Below are 24,969 nucleotides of genomic sequence, written 5' to 3' on the forward strand. Positions count from 1 at the left end.
TCTTGCTTGCTCCTTAGTCTTTTCATTTTTTTTTTTTTTTTTTTTTTTTTTTGAGACTGAGTCTCGCTCTGTCGCCAGGTCGGAGCGCAGTGGTACAATCTCGGCTCACTGCAACCTCTGCCTCCAGAGTTCAAGTGATTCTCCTGCCTCACCCTCCTGAGTAGCTGGGACTACAGGCGTGCACCACAACGCCCAGCTAATTTTTTTTGTATTTTTAGTAGAGACAGGGTTTCACCATGTTGGCCAGGATGGTCTCTATCTCTTGACCTCGTGATCCACCCACCTCAGCCTCCCAAAGTGCTGGGATTACAGGTGTGAGCCACTGGGCCCAGCCTCTTAGTCATCTTTTGCTTCTGCTTCAAGCAACCAGTCCTCCAGGCCTAATGCAGAAGCCACCCCCTTTCCCAATTTGTAAAACTATCAGTCCCAACTCCTTGTGCCTGGGAGAAGTTGTCTTCTTACCCACCTCCTTTATGTTTCTCACATTTTTTTTTTTTTTTTTTTGGAGACAGAGTATTGCTGTGTTGTCCAGGCCAGAGTGCAGTGGCACAATTTTGGCTCACTGTATAACCTTTGCCTCCCAGGTTCAAGTGACTCTCGTGCCTCAGCCTCCTGGACTAGCTGGGACTACAGGTGTGTGCCACCACACTCGGCTAATTTTTGTATTTTTTAGGAGAGATGGGGTTTCATCATGCTGGCCAGGCTGGTCTCGAACTCCTGACCTCATGCGATCCACCCATCTTGGCCTCCCAAACTGGTTCCTCACATATTTCAATTCTGACTGGCAAGTGAGCTTTTTGGGTGCACGTCACCAAATGCCCTCAGCTGCTGCAGGTTGGAGCTGAGATTCTCCACATGCTCCTGGGCCCCAGGCCTTCCCATTGGCACTCCAAACCCTTCTCTCTGGGCTGCCTTCATTCTTGCTGTGTCCCTTGTCTGCCCCACACTTCACAGATTCTTTGGTGGCCTAAGGATGGAGGAGACATGTGCAGTGCCAGACCCTATAATGTGACATGGCATAAAGAGCCTCTGGGGTGGTTGGCTGCCTGGGTTCATATCTTTACCACTCACTGGTTATGGGTCCTTGGAAAAATTACCTAATCTCTGGGTGCCTCAATTTCTCCATCCAACAAATGGGGATAATTGTACCTATCTCATCGAGTTGCAAGGATTTCTGAATTAATAAATGTAATGTGGTGAGAACCATTGCTGGTATGCCGTATATAAGCAGTAGCTATTAATATTATAACTGTGTGAGGTCATTTATTTATCATATATTTATTATCTGTATCAAATAGGTATTATTATCATTTTCAAATTAAGAGAAGGCAATAGTGTGCTATAGTTAGACTGGAAAACTTTTTAAAAATATATAACTAAAATTGGATTGCCTCTGATTCTGTAAGTCACGCAAAGCAGAGTGGCCTAACTTCACAGCTATGGGACAATAGCATTCTAGGGCACAGATTCACTAGGTCCCACTCAATTCATACCTGCAGTGAGTACACTGAGCACTGGGTCAAGTGCTGGAAACCAGAATCCCTCTAGGCAAAAAGATGGTCTTTTGGCCTTAGCTTCCTCTCTGTTTGGTATTCATTCAGGAATGACCCACCTCCCCTTACTCTGCCAGTTTACACCCCCACGGAAAACAGGAAAGATCTGACAGCAACCTGACACTCTTGCTTTCCAGGTCAAAAGTCACGGATCCAGCCTTCACGCTTGTTTTGACTTACTCAGAGTCTTAAACATATTTCAGTTAGTTATCATCAGTTAAAAATTGGGCTGGGTCTGTGGTGGCTCATGCTTGTTATCCCAGAGTTTTGGGAAGCCAAGATGGGAGGGTAGCCTAGGGCCAGGAATTTGAGACCATCCTGGGCAAGACTCTGTCTCTAAAAAAAAAATTTTAAATTAGCTGGGTGCAAGCAGTGTGTGCCTATAGTCCCACCTACTTGGGAGGCTGAGGCAGGAAGACTACTTGAGCACAGGAGTTTGAGGCTGCAGTGGCTATAATTGCGCCACTGCACTCCAGCCTGGGTGACAGAGTGAGACCCTGTCTCTAAAAACATAAAAAATAATTTAAAAAAAATTGAAGATTCTCCAATAAAACTCCAAATTTCTACCTTCTCTTAAAAAAGGAGCTCTGCTAATATAAGCCTCCCTTCCACATGGCTGCCAGGGGCTGGAGCTAAGTAGCAGGTATGGGTTTTAGTTTGCCACAGTCCTCACCACTCTGTTTCGTCTCTCTCATACTATAGCCATCAGTTAGCTGCCATTTATAACTATGCTTCCTGCTGCTGCTGGTTTCTGATAACCACCTGCTTCACTCACATTGCTTGCTTGGTTCCTGTAGACATTTAGATTTGTGACTTGCTATTCTAGGAGTTTCCATCAAACATGTATTTTTTTTTTTTTTTGAGACGGAGTCTCGCTCTGTCGCCCAGACTGGAGTGCAGTGGCGCGATCTCGGCTCACTGCAAGCTCCGCCTCCCGGGCTTACGAAACATGTATTTTAAGTGTTTTATTAATAGGTATGGAATAGAAAGTACTTTCCTCCTATTACATGAATTTTAGGCACCAACAAGCAAACCTGATGGTTAGTGTGGAATGTTCTAGGAGCAGGGACAAGAAAGGTCACTTGTCTCCTCTCTCCATCCTTACACAGGCTCCTCCAGATCTAAAAAGGTGCTTCAAGCTCTAGCAGGTCAGAATGAGAGATCTGCAAGGTGTGATGGACAGATGGATAAACGCTGATGCCCCCTTCATCAGTTCCTCTGGGGACTGAAGCTCCCTGCCTGGCCCATGGATCTTTTTGGACCAGGTTGCTCATTGAAGCTTTCCCTTCACCTTCTCCCATGTGCTGGCCTCATTTTAGCGTAACTTCTGCTTCCTGAATCAACCCCATGCCTTCCAGATGTTGATTTTATGCTTTTGAGCACAGTGGACCTTATTTTATTCAGTACGTAATTATTTTCATTTGATATCTTGGAATACACCCCTAGGTTTCCTTTATGAATTGTACTCCATTTCTGAATATTATGACCAAAAAAAAAAAAATCATTAGTACTATGTGTTTTCTGCCAATGGAGGCACATTGTATGCTCTGTGTGCTCTGAGCCCAGGATGGTGGATTAAACAATTCCTTAAGCTTGATGCTCTACCTATTATGCGGGGATAAGAAAAACCATATGAGCCATAAATGGCAACTTCCTTTTGGAATCCTGAAGCCGTGTAAGTTCATCCTGATGGAAAGTTCAGCCCTGACAGTGTCTGGAGGCCGGCTGGCCCAGAGGCCAAAGCTGTTGCCACAACAATCTTTAAAAATAGATCACCTCTGAAAGCAGAGCAGATTTCCCTGTAAGCCCAGTACAGATGCTCTGGGGCTCTTAACAGCTACGTTTGCATAGAGATTAGCTGTATTTCAGAATAATAGATTAGAAGAAGGCTAGAAGGGGAAAGAAACCAAAGGACTCTGAGGAAAGCAGCAGAGTAGCATAGCTGCAGATGATCAGATAAAACAGGCCTGTGTCGCAGCTCTGTTCACCTGTTAACCCATCTAGAAGACAGCTCCTTTATAGACCCAGGTGCCTGTGAGACAGGAGGAGAAAAGGATTCTTCTCACCATGGTGCTCGTGTCTCCCTGAAGCGACAGCAGCGTGGGCGATGATGTGTGCGGAGTCTGCTGCCTCCACTTTAGAGGGGCTTCTACTCAGGATGATGAGATGTGCCTGTCACCACAGAAAGAAGAAACATGTTGTTTACATACTTGGCAGCAGCAACAGGGAACTAACTGTCCTTGCAGAGATAAGCAGAAAGCCAAGGAACTTTCCAGCAAGCTAGAAGAAATGATTTATGTGAAAGTGAAATCAACTTGCAGGAGAGCTGGATTTTAAAAGGACTGAGTAGTGGAGGGAACACTGAACAATGAATCCAGATGGCTCAATGCTATGGCCAGGGCCTGTCACTAAGCAAATCATTAAACGTCTATGATCCTTTGAGTCAGTGTCAGCAAAGAGGAAGAGGGAGTTACAAGAAGTAAAGAGATGGAGAGAAGGTGTCAATGCTGTGCAGAGAAAGCGGACAAGTCCCGTGCCCTGCCTACCAGTCAGCCCCAAAAGTGGGACCTATCCATGGGTGTCAGCAGTCTCCCCACAGAAATACAGACTTCTCCTTTGTGCCTGTGCCACCAAGCCCATTTGCTTGCACCCTCTACAAACTTGCTCAGGGGAGCTGCCCAAACACAGAAAGCAGCTCAGTTCCTTGAAAATAAAGTTCACTAAAATGTTTTTGCCCAGGCATGGTGGCTCATGTCTGTAATCCCAGCACTCTGGGAGGCCAAGGTGGCTGGATCACTTGAGGTCAGGAGTTCACGACCAGCTTGGCCAATATGGTGAAACCCCGTCTCTACTAAAAATATAAAAATTAGCCGGGTGTGGTGGTGCATGCCTATAGTCCCAGTTATTTGGAAGGCTGAGGCACAAGAATCGCTTGAACCTGGGAGGTGGAGGTTGCAGTGAGCCGGGATTGCACCACTGCACTCCAGCCTGGGTGACAGAGACTCCATCTCAAAAAAAAAAAAAAAAAAAATAGTTTTTAAACAAACAAAAAACTATGATCTTATGAACATAAAATCACAATAATCCTTTCAAATAACATGAAAAATACATGCTTTCAAATAAAAAGTAACTACTCATCTCCCTGTCAGCATTTGAGTTTTAAAATACTATTAGTAACTTGTTTACATTCATTCATACTTAGGATCGCCTACTATAGGACAGGCATGGGCTAGAAAGTGTGGGCAGTACAAAAAATAAAATATGGTGAAGTAAGATCATACACTAATGTGAGTCAGTAGGTAGTTCACAATTAATTGCCAAAAGAGTGACAGAATACTAAAATGCCATGAGTAGGCCAGGCATGGTGGCTCACAACTGTACTCCCAGCACTTTGGGGGACTGAGGCTGGTAGATAGCTAGAGCTCAGGAGTTTAAGATCAGCCTGGGCAACATGGTGAAACCCTGTCTCTACAAAAAATACAAAAATTAGCCGGGTATGGTGTCATGTGCCTGTAGTCCCAGCTACTTGGGAGGGCTAAAGTGGGTGAATTGCTTTGAGCCCAGGAGGTTGAGGCTGCAATGAGGTATGATTATGCCACTGCACTTCAGCCTGGGTGACAGAGCAAGACCCTGTCACACACACACATACACACAAAAAGATAAAATGCTATGAGTTTAAAAAAGGAAAACACTAGGTTGGGATAGGCAAAATACACTAGCAATTCATAAGATGTAAGCTGCACTTTAATTCTTTTTTATTTGTGATACCAATTTTAATTTTCTTGATAATTGTTATCATCATTTTATACATGACAAAACTAAGATTGCTGAATGGGTGAGTACGATATCTCACAGCTAATAAGAGATAGAGATAAGAGTCTGACCCTGATCCTCTAACTTCAAATTCTGCTGTTTCTATCATGTCCTGAGTGCTGCCATTCCCCCCATCCTAGCCAGTGGTGGGAGACATCACTAACTGATGCCAGCACACTCCCCAGGGAACCCCGATTCGGTCCTCAGGAGCTGTGATTCATCCACGGGAGCTGGCACAGGAGATCAAGTCATCCCAGTTGAGCATTCTAGTATGGACCATGAAGTCCTTCCTCCTCTTATGGCCAGCTGAATGCATTTCTGAGACTATAATCAGGGTGGAGATAGAATCTTCGACTCTAGACTGTCACCTTACTTGTCACATGCTAAAACCTGCTGAGCTATTGGCTCCGGACTCTTTATGATGGGGCTACTCCAAAATAAGATTGTAGGTAATAATTTTTATTGCTGCATTAGAATAATCAGAATTTCTTATTCATAAGTGCCAACAATACCCTTTGCTTTAAAGCCACTTTTCTTATTATCTAATATAAACTGAATATGTGATTTTGGCAACCCCAAATTAGCCACTGTCCTTGATTTGGCATGAAAGGCCCAGTCTTAAGCTCTGACTTGAAACGTTTTTCAAATAACGGGCACTATGAATTCAACTTCATTGTATGTATAGACAATAGGAGCCACAGGGATAGAGTCAAATTATTACTTGTGTAGTGTTTGGAGAAAGGAAAACAGAGAGGAAATACTCACCCCCTCCAAAAAATACCAAATGCAAATTGAGCCATGTTTACTTTGTTTTTCCCCTACTATCTCTACGATCTGTTATTTGAAGAGAACAATCACTGTGTAATGCCAGAAAAGCTTTAACTCATATGATGCAAAGACATATAGTATGTTAGATTAAAACTAAAACAAGAAAGATTTTATATTTTGTTTCTTCCTATTCAGTATTATAAATTCAAGAAAATGTTAATAGATATGTGTCTAACAAAATTATTTTCAAATGAATAATTACATGTTCTGAAACCACTGTAAGTTGTTTTTTTGCCATGGAGACAGAAAGCAAAGTTTTCCAAGAGCAAAATACACACAATATCAAGAAAGTGAGTCAGGCTAGGCTGGGTGCGCTGGCTCATGCCTATCTCAGCACCTTGGGAGGCTGAGGCAGGAGGATCACTCGAGCTCAGGAGTTTGAGACTAGCCTGGGCAACATAGTGAGACCCTGTCTCTACTAAAAAATAAAAAAAAAAATTAGCCAGGGGTGGTGCCATACACCTGTAGTTCCAGCTACGCAGGACGCTGAGGTGGGAAGATCACTTGATCCTGGGAGATCAAGACTGCAGTGAGCAGTGATCGTGTACTGCACTCCAGCTTGGGTGACAGAGCAAGACTGTCTCAAAAAATAAAAAAAAGAAAGTGGGTCCTGAAAGCTTAAAGGGATTTGAATTTATCACAAAATTTTCATGACTTAAATATTTTTCTACATGAGATGCTAACATAAGCAAACATTTATTATTCATTATTCACTTCAGAAACTCAATCCCTAATGTAATTTATTTGATGTTCATGAAGCTTTTAAAAACCATAGGCTAGAGGGAAGGGGATTTGACGGGGGGCACCCATGATGTCTAAAATGTGCAAAATTAGCATCTCATTTATTCAGTAAAATTCAATTTAATTCCATTTAATTTAATTCAGTCCTATTCAATTCAACTTATTTTCATTTTTAAATGCTTTCTACATGCCAGATATTGTGCTAACACTAGGAATTCCCCCTAAAAATTAGGCAGGAATTTTAGTTTTAAAGGCACTCACATGTGAACTACAAAAATGTAGGATAGTTTGCATTTTATGCAGATTTACAGACACCACCCCTCATTAGGTTTTTGCACTCAGCTAACTAACTTCCTATCTACCCTTACTCTTGTCATCATTTCCCAAGATTTCAGTATCCATGAGATTGGCCTGTACTCAATCAGGCAAGAAAGAGATGGCACATGTAAACAGGTTAATAGAGGAAAAGAGGTCAATAAAATGATTCCTGGCATGGAGGAAATCCAAGGTGAGTGTGTTGGGTCCCAAGACAAGGTGCCGGGGGCATTTGCTATACCCAGAAAGAAGAATTAGGGAAATGAGCAGTGAGTTTCAGTAGAGACGCAGCCGACCTGCAGGGACCTTGAAGGGAGGGGCTGGAGGAATGGATGCTCTGTCTCCATGTCGTCCCTGGTCCAGGCTGTGTACCTCTCAGTCTGAGGGAAAGGGCACTGAGATGGTAATTAAAGGTCAGCCTCTGGGGCACAGAATAGGACTGCGAAGGATGCAGAGTGTAGCTGAAGGACCAAATGGAAATGTCCAGCAAACGACCCAGCTAACACCTTGGCCTCTCAGGTTTCTAACAGACTTACTTTCCGCCTTATTCTCAGCTGCCCAGTCCCCGGGTCACACTCCAGACCTCATCATCGCCCACTCTGTGCTACCACTGGATCCTCCAGCTCACAGACCCATTTTGACTCTTGGGAGGCCCTGGATCTGCTGCATCCATGCATATCTACTCCACTGCCCCCTGACATTCTTACTAGTCATCCACCCCTCCTGCTGTCCTTCCCTTCTTCTTCAGCTTAATGGGCACCGCCCATTGCCTGTGTTGAAAATGCCCTCCACTGATGCATTAATTGAGATGGTAAAAAATGGGGAACCACCTAAATATCTATCAGCAGGGGAATGAACATATTGTGGTTTATTCTACAAGTTCTTGATTGAACTCCATCTACATATGTTAACATGGTTATATTTCAAAAACATACCACTGAGTGAAAGAAGCAACTTGTAAAAGGAGGCAAACACCATGGCACCATTGATTTTTAAGTTTCTTTTTTGGGGCAGAAGAACCCAAACAAAATCTTCTGTGGTTCTCTAATATACACAGCAGGAAAGAGTAGAACAGCTGCTCTCACAGAAGTAGGTGGATGGGGCCTGGAAGTCTGACTACCTCCTCCCAGCTGGCTGCCCCAGAACCTCCATGGAACATGAGGGCTCAGGGTGACACAGATTGAGAACCACAGCACATGCTGGGCAGTGAGGCTTCCTTAGGGAGTGAGTACAAAGGACGTTGACAAAGCTAGTGATTAGACTACACTGTCTTTCCAAACTCAACCATTGTTCACAATTTCGAACAATGCTTCATTTGCTAAGGGAATATAAATACCCTGTTACGTGCATCTGAGAGCATTTAAGGACTAGGAATCACAGTTAACAGAATTATAGGCATCCTGCTTGCATCTCCTGGATTTTTGCAAGAGATCAAGTAATGGGCCTCTCGGGGGCTCCATAGTTTGACCACACTCACTCCTTCTCCTCATGATTTATTAATCTCCCCAGGGCTTCCATTTCCCCTCATGTCCTTTGTTCTTTTTAGTATCTTATGGTTACATTTATCAACTGTCATCTTGAAGCTGAGGAGGAATGTTTAATATCCCCAAATCCCTTGGGGTGCTGGCATGTTGGACTGGGTTAAAAACAAACAAAAAACCTCTAATATCCCACATTGAACAAGGTCATTGATTAAGAAAAAACAAACTCATCCACAAGACCAAGGACCTCAACCCCTTTCAAGGCACAGAGCAGCTGTTCCATCCTGATGCCTTGTGTGTGTGTTTGGGGGAAACCACAGACTCCTCAGTGCCAATCAAGCTGTCAATAGATGCAGCCAGAGCCAGAACTGGCAGACTTTTATCTAACTGGGCCTGTCCCCTTGGATTTGTAAAATGTGTAATATTTCCTAAAGAGAAAGCTTGATGACTAGTGAAAAGGATGAGAGATACTTCTATTTCTGCAGGCAGACCCCATCATCTGAACACTCAACTTCAAACCCTGGGAGGAGTCTGAGTGTGGAATCCCAGCTCTTGGGGATGGGGTGGGTCTTGGGGGTGAGGGAAATATATTTTCCCCCCACTCTGCAATAATTAGGGGTTCAGTGACAGAGCAAAATCTCTCCTACAGCAAAGTAGAGAGTAAGTACACAAGAAGATCAAGGTACATTTGTGGACTTAGCCTGGATGTATTTACTCTGGAGATGAGAACACTCAGGGAGGAGACAATAGAATTCTTCAACTTAGTCACAGCCAGGATCTCTTTGTACAGCTGAGGGCGAGCAATGGAGGGACACAGGGAAGGAGGGAACTAACACCGATTCAGCATCTTCTTCTGCCATGTGTGGTACTAAGTGAAGTTTACCACTCACAGGTTCACTCAGTCTCAAAATGACCATTGAAAGTGATGTGAACAGCCCAATTTACAGAAGGGGAATTAAGCCTCCAGGATATTAGGCTACTGGTTGAAGGTCACATTGTGGGTCAGCGGCAGAACAGAGATTCAGACTAAGGTCTATAATTCCCAACTGCATACTTTTCTAGTCTAACACTTGGTTATTGAGAGGGTAGAAGTTACAGAAAGATGATTTTCTAATCAATGTAATGAAGAGCTATTTAATGGTCAGAGAAAGAGGTTGTGAAAGAGTAGACTGTCTAGAAATGCAGTGGGCTGCCTAGATGGAAGAGTGAGGTGCTAACATGTGGATGCCTTAGCAGCTTCTAAATGCTTTAGAGGGATGCCATAAAGGAGAGAAAAGCAGCAGATGGTGGTTAGAGAAGATGTTATGGTGCCGTCCACCAAGAGTATATGAGTCTGCTTTGTTTCAAGTTTGTGCCTTAATTCAACAGAAGTTCAAGTCCACTTGTCATTGGAGGTGTGAGCTTGCTGTTTCTTTTATAACTGACTAGTTGTGAAGCTGCATAGCTTTCCTTCTCATCCTGCCAAAACTGGTCATTTCACCCTTCAAATTTGAGCTGACACCCTTACGCAAGACAGGGTCACGTTGCAGGCCCAGGTTGCCATTTCCTTCCCTCTCCCATCTCTGCCCAGCAGGGAAGCCTTTCGTGGCTACACACACCTTGGAGGCTGGGGCAGCTGGTGAACCTTGGCTAAGAAAAAGATGGAGCTGGGAATCCCTGGGGGATTAGATGAACAGGAAGTCACTGGGAGCAGACAGCATTGGAAAACTGAGTTCTGAGGGCCCTGGACTAAGCTAGTTTCTTTTAATAGTCAGAGAAAGTCCTCAGTGGCAGCTCTCCAGTTGTCAATTTTAGCTCCTCCAAAGAGCTGGGGAGAAAAAGCACTACTCTGTATAAGCATTAGCAACAAAATAGATACCTCAGGGCTTATATTTTCTTCGTTTGGTTGCAAGTATGTGTTTTCTTAAAACTTCATTAGATTTTTAAATGATAAGAGTATTACCTGCATATAATCTTCAAAAATTTTAAGTGGTGGAAAAGAATAAACAATTGAAATTAAAAATACTCCTTCCCCCTTCTACCTGCCTCACCCTCTTTTTCTCCCCCTTCTCAGCCTTACAGCTAATCAGTTTCCTGTATTGTTCCAGAAATTAATCTCTCTCTCTCACACACACACACACACACACACACACACACACGCACACATGCACAATCATAACCCAGCCACATGCTGCTCTTAGCTTCATCTCCTATGACCCATACTGGGCTCCAGCCACAATGGCCAGACAGCTAAATTGCATTTCTTTAATTACAAGTGAGTCCGAGGATTATTTTTGTATGGTTATTGGTCATTTATGTTTCCTCTTCTGTAAACTGTATGTTCCTGTCTTGTGCATGTTTCTACTGAGTTGTCTTTTTTATCCAGATTTTTAAAGAACTCCTTCTATATTTTCTTCTCTTTGACATTTATGTTTTGACTTTATGATATATTATCACAGAGTAGCTTTTCATTTTTACTCTGTCAAATTTATCACTTTCTTCCTTTCTCTTTTTCTCTTCTGTCTCCTAATGTATACTCATCTGTATATATGCAGAGAAAAATTGTTCAGCAAGTGTCAATACTGGCTTTTCTGGGCCAGGAGGTCTGAGGTGACTGGTGGCATATATTTGATCTTTCCTATATAGCTTGATTTTTAAAAAACAAAGAGCATGTATCATTTTTAGAAAAAGTAGTTATTACTTAAAAAAAAAACAAACAGTAATCTTCCCCATTGTGGCACTTGGATTGATGTCATTCTTAGAAAATTTTTATAGTGAAACAATATGAAACAATAAGTGAAATAGTATGAAAATGGACTAATACAGTAAATTGGTACCAGCAGAACGGGGCATTGCTATAAGATACCAGAGAATGTGGAAGCGACTTTGGAACTGGGTAATGGGCAGAGGTTGGAAATGTTTGGAGAACTCAGAAGACAGGAAGATGTGGAAAAGTTTGGAACTTCCTAAAGACTTGTGGAATGGCTTTGGCCGAAATGCTGATAGTGATAAGGACAGTGAATTCCAGGCTGAGGTGGTCTCAGATGGAGATGAGGAACTTGCTGGGAACTGGAGTAAAGGTCATTCTTGCTACGCTTTAGGAAAGAGACTGGTGGCTTTTTGGCCCTGCCCTAGAGATCTGTGGAACTAACTTGAGAGAAATGATTTTGGGTATCTGGTGGAAGAAATTTCTTTCTTTCTTTTTTTTTTTTTTGAGACAGAGTCTCGCTCTGTCACCCAGGCTGGAGTGCAGTGGTGCAATCTCGGTTCACTGCAACCTCTGCCTCCTGGGTTCAAGCGATTCTCCTACCTCAGCCTCCTGAGTAGCTGGGACTACTGGCACGTGCTGCCAGGCCTGGCTAACTTTTTGTACACATATTTTTTTTTTTAGTAGACAAGGGGTTTCACCGTGTTGGTCAGGATGGTCTTGATCTCTTGACCTTGTGATCCACCTGCCTCGGCCTCCCAAAGTATTGGATTACAGGCATGAGCCATTGCTCCTGGCCTGGTGGAAGAAATTTCTAAGCAGCAAAGCATTCAAGAAGCAACAGAGCATAAAGTTTGGAAAATCTGCAGCCTGACAATGCAGTAGAAAAGAAAAACCCATTTTCTGGGGAGAAATTCAAGCTGTCTGCAGAAATTTGCATAAGTAACGAGGAGCTGAATGTTAATCACCAAGACAATGGGGAAAATGTCTCCAGGGCATGCCAGAGACCTTCACAGCAGCCCCCCTCATCACAGGCCCTGAGATAGTAGGAAAAACGATTTTGTGGGCCCAGGACCCCCCTGCTGTGTGCAGCCTAGGGACTTGGTACCTTGCTTTCTGCTCCAGCCATGGCTAGAAGGGGCCAAGGTACAGCTTGGGTGTGGCTTCAGAGGGTGCAAGCCCCAAGCCTTGGTAGCTTCCATGAGGTGTTGAGCCTGCGGCTACACAGAAGTCAAGAACTGAGGTTTGGGAACCTCTGCCTAGATTTCAGATGTATGGAAATGCCTGGGTGTCCAGGCACAAGTGTGCTGCAGGGACGAAGCATGCACAGAGAACCTCTGCTAGGGCAGTGTGGAAGGGAAATGTGGGATGGAAGCCCCTACACAGAGTCTCCACTGGGCACTGCCTAGTGGAGCTGTGAGAAAAGGGCCACGGTCCTCCAGACCCCAGAATTGTAGGTCCACTGACAGCTTGCACTGTGCTCTGCAAAAGCCACAGACACTCGATGCCAGCCCATGGAAGCAGCCAAGAGGGGGGCTGTACCCTGCTGAAGGCCCTGGAGCTCATCTCTTGCATGAGTATGACCTGGATGTGAGACATGGAGTCAAAGGAGATCATTTTGGAACTTTAAGGTTTAATTACTACCTTATTGGATTTTGGACTTGCACGGGGTCTGTAGCCCCTTTGTTTTAGCCAATTTCTCCCATTTGGAATGGGTGTATTTACCCAATGTCTATACTCCCACTGCATCTAGGAAGTAACTAACTTGCTTTTGATTTTACAGGCTCATAGGTGGAGGGGACTTGCCTTGTCTCAGATGAGACTTTGGACTTGGACTTTTGGGTTAACATTGGAATGAGTTAAGACTTTGGGGGACTGTTGGAAGGGCATGACTATGTTTTGAAATGTGAAGACATGAGATATGGGAGAGGCCACAGGCAAAATGATATGGTTTGGCTTTGTGTCCCCACCCAAATCTCACCTTGCATTGTAATCCCACAATCCCTACGTGTCATGGGAGGGACCTGTGGGAGGTAATTAAATTGTGGGAGTGGTTTCCCCCATGCTGTTCTCATGATGGTGAATGAGTTCTCATGAGATCTGATGGTTTTATAAGCGTCTGGCATTTCCCCTGCTGGCTCTCATTCTCTCTCCTGCTGTTCTGTGAACAGGAGCCTTTTGTCATGATTGTAAGTTTCCTGAGGCCTCCCCAGTCATGCAAAACTGTGAGTCAATAAACCTCTTTTCTTCATAAATTATCCAGTCTTGGGTATTTCCTTATAGCAGTGTGAGAATGGACTAATACAACTGCATTCTACATCTTTCCTAATTCTAAACAGAAGGCTAGTATTAATATTTTCAGAAATGTTTAAAATTAAAAATAGCATTATTCTGATTATTTACAATAAATTGATTGCATATTTATAGCAAATGCACAGCAACTACTAAGAGCCAATCAGAAGCACTGCCATTAGCTGAGAACTCTGCACCTGCCAGGAGCCATGTGGGAGCACTCAGCAGCCATCACCCCTGGCCTGACCAAGGCCAGTAAGTTGTCCAGGCTGAGACCCAAAGCTAGATTTTCTGGCTCCAAAGCTGTCAGTTGAGCAACTGATGAATTTAATGATTTCATTATACTTTGCAAGTCAAAATACCCTAAATTTGGGAACTCCTGAGTGGCAGAGCTACCCTGGAAACTGAAAAGAGGGATACGCAATTCAAGTGAGAGATGGGAAAAAGCAACCCAAGCTAGGACTGTTATGGGTGTGTTAATTTATACACACCCATAAACATACTCTCACTCACATAAGGAGAACCCTGTGATTTTTCTTTTGGATAGGAAAATAAGGTTTTATTGCCAAAATCTGCCATGAGGAGTTTCAGAAACAATCACATTTCCAATGTTTTCTTCCGGACCCCTGCGGTAGAGGGAGGGATGAGGTAGATGACGGCTCTTTCATCAGACCCTGGGACTGCTGCCTTCTTTGTGTTGGCTCTCCAGGACTTGGTTTATTTTTCTCCATTTTAATGAGCTAATCCCTAAAATGCTTTGGAACTTTTCTGTATTTTACAGGAAATAAAAGGTCTTTTCTCTCTGGGTATTTCTGTCATTCCAGAGGAATGAAGGGTGAAAAACAACAGGGAAAAAATAACAAAACCTCTTTGTGTATACTTAATAAACGGCTTTTATACATGGGTCCCCTTCGAGGGCTGTGGCCTTACTGCACCTTTCTGTATCTTAGGTAAATCTCCTAAAGGAAAGAGAAGGATTGAAAAATGTTTAATAATTACTGTTAAGAAATAAAAGTAGCTTATACTGGCAGAAGGCCTAATAGTTCACAAAGCACTTTCCATTTTGAACCTTTGAGTAGTTCTATGAAGTGGATGGAATATTTTGTAGGTTATTTTTTTAAGGAGCTAAATGACTTGCCTACAATCAAACAGCTGATAAACAGAATAGTCTGAACTCCAACCCAGATTTTTTTTACTTCAAATTCAGTATTATTTTCATTTCACCAAGGTATTTCTTTAATAATCTGCAATTAGTTTTAAAACACTCTCTAATATTTTTTAACCTCAAGAATAAACAACAGCAAAAGTCACCTATCGAACTTCATAAGTATTATAAAAATGAATGAATTCCACTATAACCTGGATACAGGGAAATCCTTCTAACTTAGGGTCACAGGAAAGGTTGAAAATTTGAACACATTTAGAAAACTTGTGTGGCCAAAAGCAGAAATAGCACTAATAAAATGAGTTCAGCAAGGTTGCAGGATACAAGATAAACATAAAAAACCATGTATTTCTATACATGAATAATCAGAAAATGAAATGTAAATGCTTCCATTTGTAATAGCATGAAAAATAATAAAATACTTAGGAATAAATTTACCAAGAGAAGTACAAAGCTTATACTCTAAAAACTACAAAACATGGTTGAATGACATGAAAGAAGAGCTAAGTAAATAGATATCCCATGTTCAATGATTGAAAGACTTAATATTGTTAAGATGTCAATACTTCCCAAATTGTGATACAGATTCAATGTAATCCCTACCAAAATCCTAGTGTTTTTTTGTTTTGTTTTTTGCAGAAATTGACAAGCTGATCCTAAAATTCACATAAAAATTCAAAGGATCCAGAATAGCCAAAAGAATCTTAAAAAAGAAGAACAAAATTAGAGATTTGCACTGATTTCAAAACTTACAACAAAACAATACTAATTAAGACAATGTGATACTGGCATAAGGATAAACACATAGATCAATGGACAGAATTGAGAATCTAGAAATAAACCCTTACATTTATGGCCAATTTATTTTGACAAGGGTCCCAAGATAATTTGATGGTGAAAAAATAGTCCTTTCAATAAATAGTGCTAGGACAATTGGGATAGCCACTTCCCCCACCCCCACTCCCTCAAAAAAGGAAGTTGGACACCTATATCTCACACCATATATAAAAATTAACTCAAAATGAACCAAAGACCCACGTGTAAGAGCTAAAAATTATACAAACTCTTAGAAGAAAACATAGATGTAAGCCTTCATGACCTTGGATTAGGGAATGATTACTGAGATGTGATGCCAAAAGCACAAGCAAAAAACAAACAAACAAACAAACAAAAACCCACACAAACAAACAAACAAACCATAGACAAGTTGGACAATCAAAATGAAAAACTTTTGTGCTTCAAAGGACACTATAAAAAAATCAAAAGACAACCCACAGATTGGGAAACACCTCACAGATAAGGCTCTAGTATCTAGTATCCAGAATATGTAAATAACTATTATCAGTTAACAATAAAAAGACAAACCACCCTATTAAAAATATGCAAAGATTTTCCATAGACATTTCTCCCAGGAAGATATACAAATGGCCAATAAGCTTATGAAAAGATGTGCTACGTCATTAGTCATTAGGGAAATTCAAATAAAAACCACAGTGAGATATCACTTCATACGCACTACAATGACTGAAATTAAAAATGACAGATACTAAGAAGTCTTGGTGAGGATGTGGAGATATTGGAACTTCCATAAATTGTTGGTGGGAATGTAAAATAGTGAGGCTGCTTTGGAAAATAGCACAGTAGTTCCTTGAAAAGTTAAATACAGAGTTACCATATGATTCAGCAATTCCACTTGTAGCCTTATACCCAAGAGAAATAAAAACATATGTCCGTACAAAAAATTGTACATGAATGTTCACAGCAGTATTATTCATAATAGCCAAAAACTGGAAGCAACCCAAATGTCCATCTACTGATGAATGGATAAAAAAATGAGGTGAATCTGTATAATGGAATATTATTCCACCATGAAAAGGAATGAAGAACTGATACATGCTAAACATAGATGAACCTTGGACACATTATGCTAAATGAAAGAAGTCAGAAACAAAAGACCACATACTGTATGATTCTGTTTATATGGAATGTCTAGAATAGAAAAATCCATAGAAATAGAAAATAAATTGATGGTTGCCAGGATATGCGGGAAGAGGGAGGAATGACTGCCAATGAGTATGGAATTTCTTGAAAATACTCTGGAATTAGATAGTGGTAATGGTTACAAAACTCTGTGAATATAATAAAACCACCACATTGTACATTTTAAATGGGTAAATTTTGTGGTATACAAATTTTCTCAAAAAACACCATGAACAAAATTTTAAAAAATAAATTGGGTAAAAATATTTACAACATATGTCATAAATAAAGGGGCAATATGTATAAGAGATAAAGGATTTCTAGCAGTTAAGAAAACTGAACCAAAGCTTCTATTTAAAAATGGTGAAATGATAGGAATATTTCACAAAAAAGATAATTGACAAAAAATACATGAAAGTCACTTAAACATATGAAAAGATGTTCAACTCCTTTTTAAAAAATATAAATGCAAATTAAAACTATCCTGAGACGTCATTTCTCACTCATCAGATTGGAATTAACTCAAAAGCTTGACAGTGTACTTTGCTGAAACAGGTTGTGGGGAAATTGGCACTATCATACACTGCTAATGGAAATACAAATGATACAAGCTTAATTAAAAGGCAATTTGGCAATACAGTAGTAGAATTCCAATAAGACAAACTTAACAATTAAGTTTTGTAGTAAATAAAACTACCAATATATACTCCCTTCAGCCTAGTGTCCCACGCCTAGGAATTTTCTCTGAAGATACAACTCCAACAATACAAAAATAATTTCAAAATATTAAAACCTATCTAAATGCCCCAAAGTGGAAACTATTTGGAAAAAGCCCACAGTACATACATAAAATGTATTATTATACATCTCTACAAGTAAGGGAGATTTCTATGAACTGCTGTAAAGTTCATAGTATGAAGGTTTCCAGATATACTGTTATATGAAAAAAAGCAAACATACTAATAACAAATAAATAACTTGGTAGGGAAAGAGAGGGACATTCCTAACAGCAGAATGCCAACTGATAAGTGTGGATAAAATGGTAGAATGGAAAATAATTATTTTACAACCACCACAGTTATGACTGGTTCAGGAAAGATTCATCAATAGATGTGTTAAACCCAGAGGGAAAATTTATGTGAGAAGCAAGATATTTACATAATCTTAAAATGTGTCTTTAAAGATGCTTATTAGCTGCAAGGGAAAAAACAGTTACTATATAGTGAAGAAACTGTACACCACCATGCATGGGTGATAAAAATTAATATCACCAGAAAAGGACAGATGGATTTCATGTGCCTCTGAATGAAATACCACAAGAAGGTACAATATCCCTTTGTAGTATTCTAGCTTGGCATGCTTCACTCATGAGGAAACATCAGACAAACCCAAACCAAGGAACAGTTTATAAAACAGCTGCCTTATATTCTTCAAAACTTTCAATGTCATAAGAAACAGACTGAATGAGAAACTATTCTAGATTAAAGGAGAGAAGAGCTATGACAACTAACTATAATACATGATCCTGGAGTGGATCTTGCATTGGAGGAAAAAGAATTGCCATAAAGGACCTAATTGGGACAACGGACAAAATGGAATATGATCAATGTTCAAAATTCCCTGAAAAGCCAGGAGTAAGTGGTTCATGCCTGTAATCCCAGCACTTTGGGAGGCTGAAGCGGGTGGACTGCTTGAGCCCAGGAGTTTGAAACCAGCCTGGGCAACGTGGCGAAAATAATATGTAAAAATTGGCTGGGTGTGGCAGTGCACGCCTATAGTCCCAGTGACTTAAAGGGCTGAAGCGGGAGGATTGCTTGACCTGGGAGGGCGAGGCTGCAGTGAGCTGTGTTTGCGCCACTACACTCCAGCCTGGGTGACAAGCAAGACCTGTCTAAAAAATAAATAAATAAGTAAATAAAATTCCTGGCTTTGATAGCTATATTGTGGTTACATATCTTTTTTTTTTTTTTTCCTAGGCTGGAGTGCAGTGGCGTGATCTTGGCTCACTGCAACCTCCACCTCCTGGGTTCAAGCAATTCTCCTGCCTCAGCCTATCAAGTAGCTGGAATTAGAGGTGTGCACCACCACGCCTGGCTAATTTCCTTGTTCTTATAAAATATACACTGAAGTATTCAGGGATAAAAGGATATGATATATTGAACATATTTTCAAATGATTAAAAAATATAAACAATTATCTCTGAGTACATTTGTCTGTGTATATATATGTGTGTATGTTTGTATGTATGTCTATATAGATAAATAGAGAAAACAAATGTGGCAAAATACGTTACAATGGTGGTGAATCAGGGTGCTGCAAATGAAAGGCACTACATAACTCACTTCCCATTTCCAAAGCGCTAAGGACTCCTGGGAGTGATAAAACCTACATGCCGCATGCATATTTGAATACCTTTGCTGATTCCTACTTTTAGACATTTATATTTCTTTTTTTTTTTTTTTTTGAGACGGGGTGAAGTGCAGTGGCATCCAGGTTGGAGTGCAGTGATGCAATCTTGGCTCACTCTAGCCTCGGTCTCCCAGGCACAAGCGATCCTCCCACCTCAGCCACCTGAGTAGCTGGGACTACAGGTGTGCATCATCACATGTGGCTAATTTTTCTATTTTTTTTTTTTTTTTTGTAGAGACAAGGTTTTGCCATGCTGCCCAGGCTGGTCTCGAACTCTTCAGCCCAAGCGATCTGCCTGCCTTGGCCTTCCAAAGTGCTGGAACTACAGGCATAAGCTACCGTGCCTAGCCTACATTTCTTCCTTTAAGCTAAACTGTGGCCTGGGGACACTAGTATCTCACAGACTCATTAGACCTACTCTTGATTCATAATCCAAATTGGCATATTTAATGCACTATAAAGCCATAAGTAAATGTGTTTGATTTCAACTTAATACCTTTCAATTTTATTTAACCACAAACACTTTTTTCTAGGAAGACCTGTGAACTCTTATGATATGCTAGTACCCTATGGAACACAGCATGGGGAATGCTTCTCTAAACCAAACTCAAATCTTTGAATGCGTACTGTTAGTGTTGGCTCTTGGAGGCCATCTTTCAGTTCAGTGAATTTTGTCAGGAGAAATGGCCCTTGCTGGATGACTATGTGCATATTATCACTTATATGGTTTGGCTCTGTGTCTTCCCTGCTGTTCTCGTGATAGTGACTAAGTCTCACAAGATTTGATGGTATTATAAGGAGGACTTTCCCTGCCCAATCTCTCTCTTTGCCTGCTGCCATCCACATAAGACGTGACTTGCTCCTCCTTGCCTTCTGCCATGATTGTGAGGCTTCCCCAGCCACGTGGAACTGTAGGTCCAATTAAACTTCTTTCTTTTGTAAACTGCCCAGTCTCGGATATGTCTTTATCAGCAGCATGAAAATGGACTAATACAGTAAATACAGCAGAGAGGGGTGCTGTGAAAAGATACCCGAAAAGGTGGAGACGACTTTGGAACTGGGAAACAGGCAGAGGTTGGAACAGTTTGGAGGGCTCAGAAGAAGACAGGAAAATGTGGGAAACTTTGGAACTTCCTAGAGACTTGTTGAATGGCTTTGACCAAAAGCCTGATAGTGATATGGACAATATGGTCCAGGCTGAGGTGGTCTCAGATGGAGATGAGGAACTTGTTGGGAATTGGAGCAAAGGTGATTCTTGTTATGGTTTAGCAAAGAGATTGGCAGCATTTTGCCCCTGTCCTAGAGATTTGTGGAACTTTGAACTTGAGAGAGATGATTTAGGGTATCTGGTGGAAGAAATTTCTAAGCAGCAAAGCATTCAAGATGTGAGTTGGGTGCTGTTAAAGGTATTCAGTTTCAAAAGGGAAAGACAGCATGAAAGTTTGGAAAATTTGCAGCCTGACAATGCAATAGAAAAGAAAATCCTATTTTCTGAGGAGAAATTCAAACTAGCTGCAGGTAATGAGGAGTGAATTTTAATCACCAAGACAATGGGGAAGATGTCTCCAGGGCATGTCAGAGACCTTTGCAGCAGTCCCTCCCATCACAGGCCTGGAGGCTTAGGAGGAAAAAGTGGTTTCACGGGCTGGGCCCGGGGTCCCCATGCTGTGTGCAGCCTAGGAACTTGACGCCCTGTGTCCCAGCTGCTCCAGCCTTGGCTGAAACGGGCCGACATAGAGTTTGGGCTGTGGCTTCAGAGGGTGCAAGCCTGAAGCCTTGGCAGCTTCCATGTGGTGTTGAGCCAGTGAGTGCACAGAAGTCATGAATTGAGGTTTGGGAACTTCTGCCTAGATTTCAGAAGATGTATAGAAATGCCTGGCTGCCCAGGCAGAAGTTTACTTTAGGGGTGGGGTCCTCATGAAGAACTTCTGCTAGGGCAGTGCAGAAGGGAAATGGGGGGTGGGAGCCCCCACACAGAGTCCCTAATGGGGCACTGCCTAGTAGAGCTGTGAGAATAGGACCACCGTTATCCAGACCCCAGAATAGTAGATCCATTGACAGTTTGCACCATGTGCCTGGAAAAGCTGCAGACACTCATTGTCAACCTGTAAAGGCAGCCAGGAGGGAGGTTGTACCCTGCAAAGCCACAGCGGCGGAGCTGCTCAAGACTATGGGAACCTACCTCTTGCATCAGCGTGACCACCTGGATGTGAGACATGGAGTCATAGGAGATCATTTTGGAGCTTTAAGATTTGACTGCCCTGTTGGATTTCAGACTTGCACAGGGTTTGTAGCCCCTTTGTTTTGGCCAATTTCTCGCATTTGGAATAGCTATACTTACCTAATACCTGTATCTAGAAACTAACTTGTTTTTTGACTTTACAGGCTCATAGGCAGACGGGACTTGCCTTGTCTCTGATTAAGACTTTGGACCGTGGACTTTTGAGCTAATGCTGAAATGAGGTGAGACGTTGGAGGACTGCTGGGAAGGCATGATTGGTTTTGAAATGTGAACGTACTAGATTTTGGAGAGGCCAGGGGCACAATGATATGGTTTGGCTCTGTGATTCCACTCAAATCTCATGTTGTAGTTCCCATAATTCCCACGTGTTGTGGGAGGGATCCGGTGGGAGATAATTGAATCATGGGGGTGGGTCTTTCCCATGCTGTTCTTGTGATAGTGAGTAAGTCTCATGAGATCTGACAGGATCATAAGGGGGAGTTTCCCTGACCAATCTGTTTGCCTGCTGCCATCCACATATGACATGACTTGCTCCTCCTTGCCTTCTGCCATGATTGTGAGGCTTCCCCAGCCATGTGGAACTGTCAGTCCAATTAAACCTCTTTCTTTTTTTTTTTTTTTTTTACTGTTGAAAAATGTTTTCTTTTTTTTTTAATTTTTTTATTTTTTTTTAATCTTTTTTTTTTTTATTATTATACTTTAAGTTCTAGGGTACATGTGCATAACGTGCACGTTTGTTACATATGTATACTTGTGCCATGTAGCTCTGCTGCACCCATCAACTCGTCATTTACATCAGGTATAAATCCTATGCAATCCCTCCCCCCTCCCCCCTCCCCATAATAGGCCCCGGTGTGTGATGTCCCCCTTCCCGAGTCCAACCTCTTTCTTTTGTAAATTGCCCAGTCTTGGGTATGTCTTTATCAGCAGCATGACAATGGACTAATACAATCACTGAAGTCTTTCCATGAACTTGAGAAACTTGTAGCTGAGACCTTTTTTTTGAACTTTTGAAAGTTTTAAAGTTTGTGCTGGGCACAGTGGCTCACACCTATAATCCCAGAACTTTGGGAGGCTGAGGCAGTCATATCACTTAAGGTCAAGAGTTCAAGACCATCCTGGCCAACATGATGAAACCCCATCTCTACTCAAAGACACAAAAATTAGTTGGGCGTGGTGGCGGGGGCCTGTAATCCCAGCTACTTGGGAGGCTGACGCAGGAGAATTACTTGAACCTGGGAGGTGGAGATTGCAGTGAGCTGAGATCACGCTACTGCACTCCAGCCTGGGTAGCAACAGCAAGACTCTATCTTAAAAAAAAAAGAAAAAAAAAAAAAAGAAAAAGAAGAAAGTTTTAAAATTCTATTAAAGTTTTGAACTTTAGAAACTGATAGCTGAGATGTTGAGGATAGATCTGGATTTAGTCATGAAAAATTTAGAGAACAACTTTTAGAAACTGGATACGAAGACTCAATGTTGTCAAGATATGAATTCTTCCCAACTTGATATCCAGATTCAATGCAATCCTAATAAAAATCCCAGGAAGTTATTTTGTGGATATTGACAAACTGATTCTAAAGTTTGTATGCAGAGGCAAAAGATCCAGAATAGCCAATGAAATATGGAAGGAAAAGAACAAAATTGGAGGGCTGATACTACCCAACTTGAAGACTTACAATAAAGCTACAGTAATTAAGACAGTGTGGTAGTGGCAAAAGAAGAGACAGAGATCATGGAACAGAATAGAGAGCCCAGAAATAGACACACATAAATATAGTCCACCGATTTTTGGCAAAGGAGCAAAGGCAATACAATAAAAAAAAGATAGTTATTTCAACAAACCATGCTGGAAAAATTGGACATCTATGTGCAAAGAGAAAAAAAAAATAGAATTCAGACACAGACCTTACACCCTTCACAAAAAAAAAACTAAAAATGTGTTATAGACCTAAATGTAAAATAAAAACTAGTTGGGCGCAGTGGCTCACACCTGTAATCCCAGCACTTTGGGAGGTAGGTGGATCACCTGAGGTTGGGAGGTCAAGGCCAGCCTGACCAACACCAAGAAACCCTGCCTCTACTAAAAATACAAAATGAGCCGGGCATGGTGGCACATGCCTGTAATCCCAGCTACTAGGGAGGATAAGGCAAGACAATCGCTTGAATCTGGGAGGTGGAGGTTGGTGAGATGAGATTGCACCACCGCACTCTGGCCTGGGAAACAAGAGTGAAACTCCATCTCAAAACAAAAACAAAAACAAAAAACCAAAACCAAAACCAAAACAAAACAACACTATAAAACTATAAAACTCCTAGAACATGACACAGGAGAAAATCTAGATGACCTTGGACTTGGTGATGACTTTTTAGATGTATCACCAAAGGCACAATCCATGAATGACAGAAATGATAAGCTGGATTTCATTAAAATTAAAAATTTCTGCTCTGCAAAAGACATTGTCAAGAGAATTAAAAGCCACAGACTGGTAGAAAATCTTACAAAAGACATATTGAATTAAGGACTGTTATCCCAAATATACAAAGAACTCTTAAAAACTCAACAATAAGAAAATAAACAAATTTATTTTAAAAATGGGCCAGTAACTTTGACATCTCACCAAAGAAGATATACAGATGACAAGCCCATGGAAAGATGCCCCACATCATATATCACCAGGGAAGTACAAATTAAAAGAACCATGAGATACCACTACACACCCATTAGACTGGCCTAAATCCAGGACACTGAAAACATAAGTACTGGCTTGGATACTTGATGGATATCAAGGATATGGAGCGGCAGAAACTCTCATTCATTGCTGGTGGGAATGTAAATGGTATAGCCATTTTGGAAGGCAGTTTGGTGGTTTCTTACAAAACTAGTTGTTGCCAGAGTTTAGGGGGAAGGAGAGATGAACAGGCAGAGCATGGAAGATTTTTAGGGCAGTGAAGCCACTCTATGTGATACTATAATAGAAAATACATGATGCTGTAAGTTTGTGCAAACCCATAGAATGTACAATGCCAAGAGTGAACCTGAATGTAAACTATGGACTTTAGGTGATAATGATGTGTCAATGTAGGCTCATCAATTATAACAAATATATGACTCTGGTGAGGGAGGGTATGCATGGGGGTGGCAGGCAGGGGCTATATCTTTGTACATGCCACTCAATTTTGCTGTGAACCTAAAACTGCTTAAAAGAAAAAAGCCTATTAAAAAGTTTGTTGGGAGGCTGAGGCGGGGGGATCTCTTGAGTTTAGGAGTTCGAGACCAGCCTGGCCAACATGGTGAAACCCTGTCTCTACTACAAATACAAAGTAGCCGGGCATGGTGGCGCATGCCTGTAATCCCAGCTACTCGGGAGGCTGAGGTAGGAGAATCCCTTGAACCCAGGAGGCGAAGGTTGCAGAGAGCCAAGATCGTGCCATTGCACTCCAGAGTGAGACTCTGTCTCAAAAAA

At 41.6% G+C, this 24,969-nt stretch overlaps 1 protein-coding gene across 3 annotated transcripts in view; it reads right to left on the reverse strand.

Annotated features, from left to right (window-relative positions):
- Positions 1 to 24,969, reverse strand: part of TTC23 (tetratricopeptide repeat domain 23) — a 116,532-nt gene that overhangs the window by 35,280 nt on the left and 56,283 nt on the right. For all 3 annotated transcript variants that reach the window (XM_025392971.1, XM_025392973.1, XM_025392972.1), the window contains one exon: positions 3,620 to 3,725. In XM_025392971.1, the coding sequence (XP_025248756.1) occupies positions 3,620 to 3,725 (106 nt within the window). The remainder of the gene's footprint in view (positions 1 to 3,619; positions 3,726 to 24,969) is intronic.

This window comes from Theropithecus gelada, chromosome 7b (assembly GCF_003255815.1).
Source record: "Theropithecus gelada isolate Dixy chromosome 7b, Tgel_1.0, whole genome shotgun sequence".
NCBI classification, from domain to species: domain Eukaryota; kingdom Metazoa; phylum Chordata; class Mammalia; order Primates; family Cercopithecidae; genus Theropithecus; species Theropithecus gelada.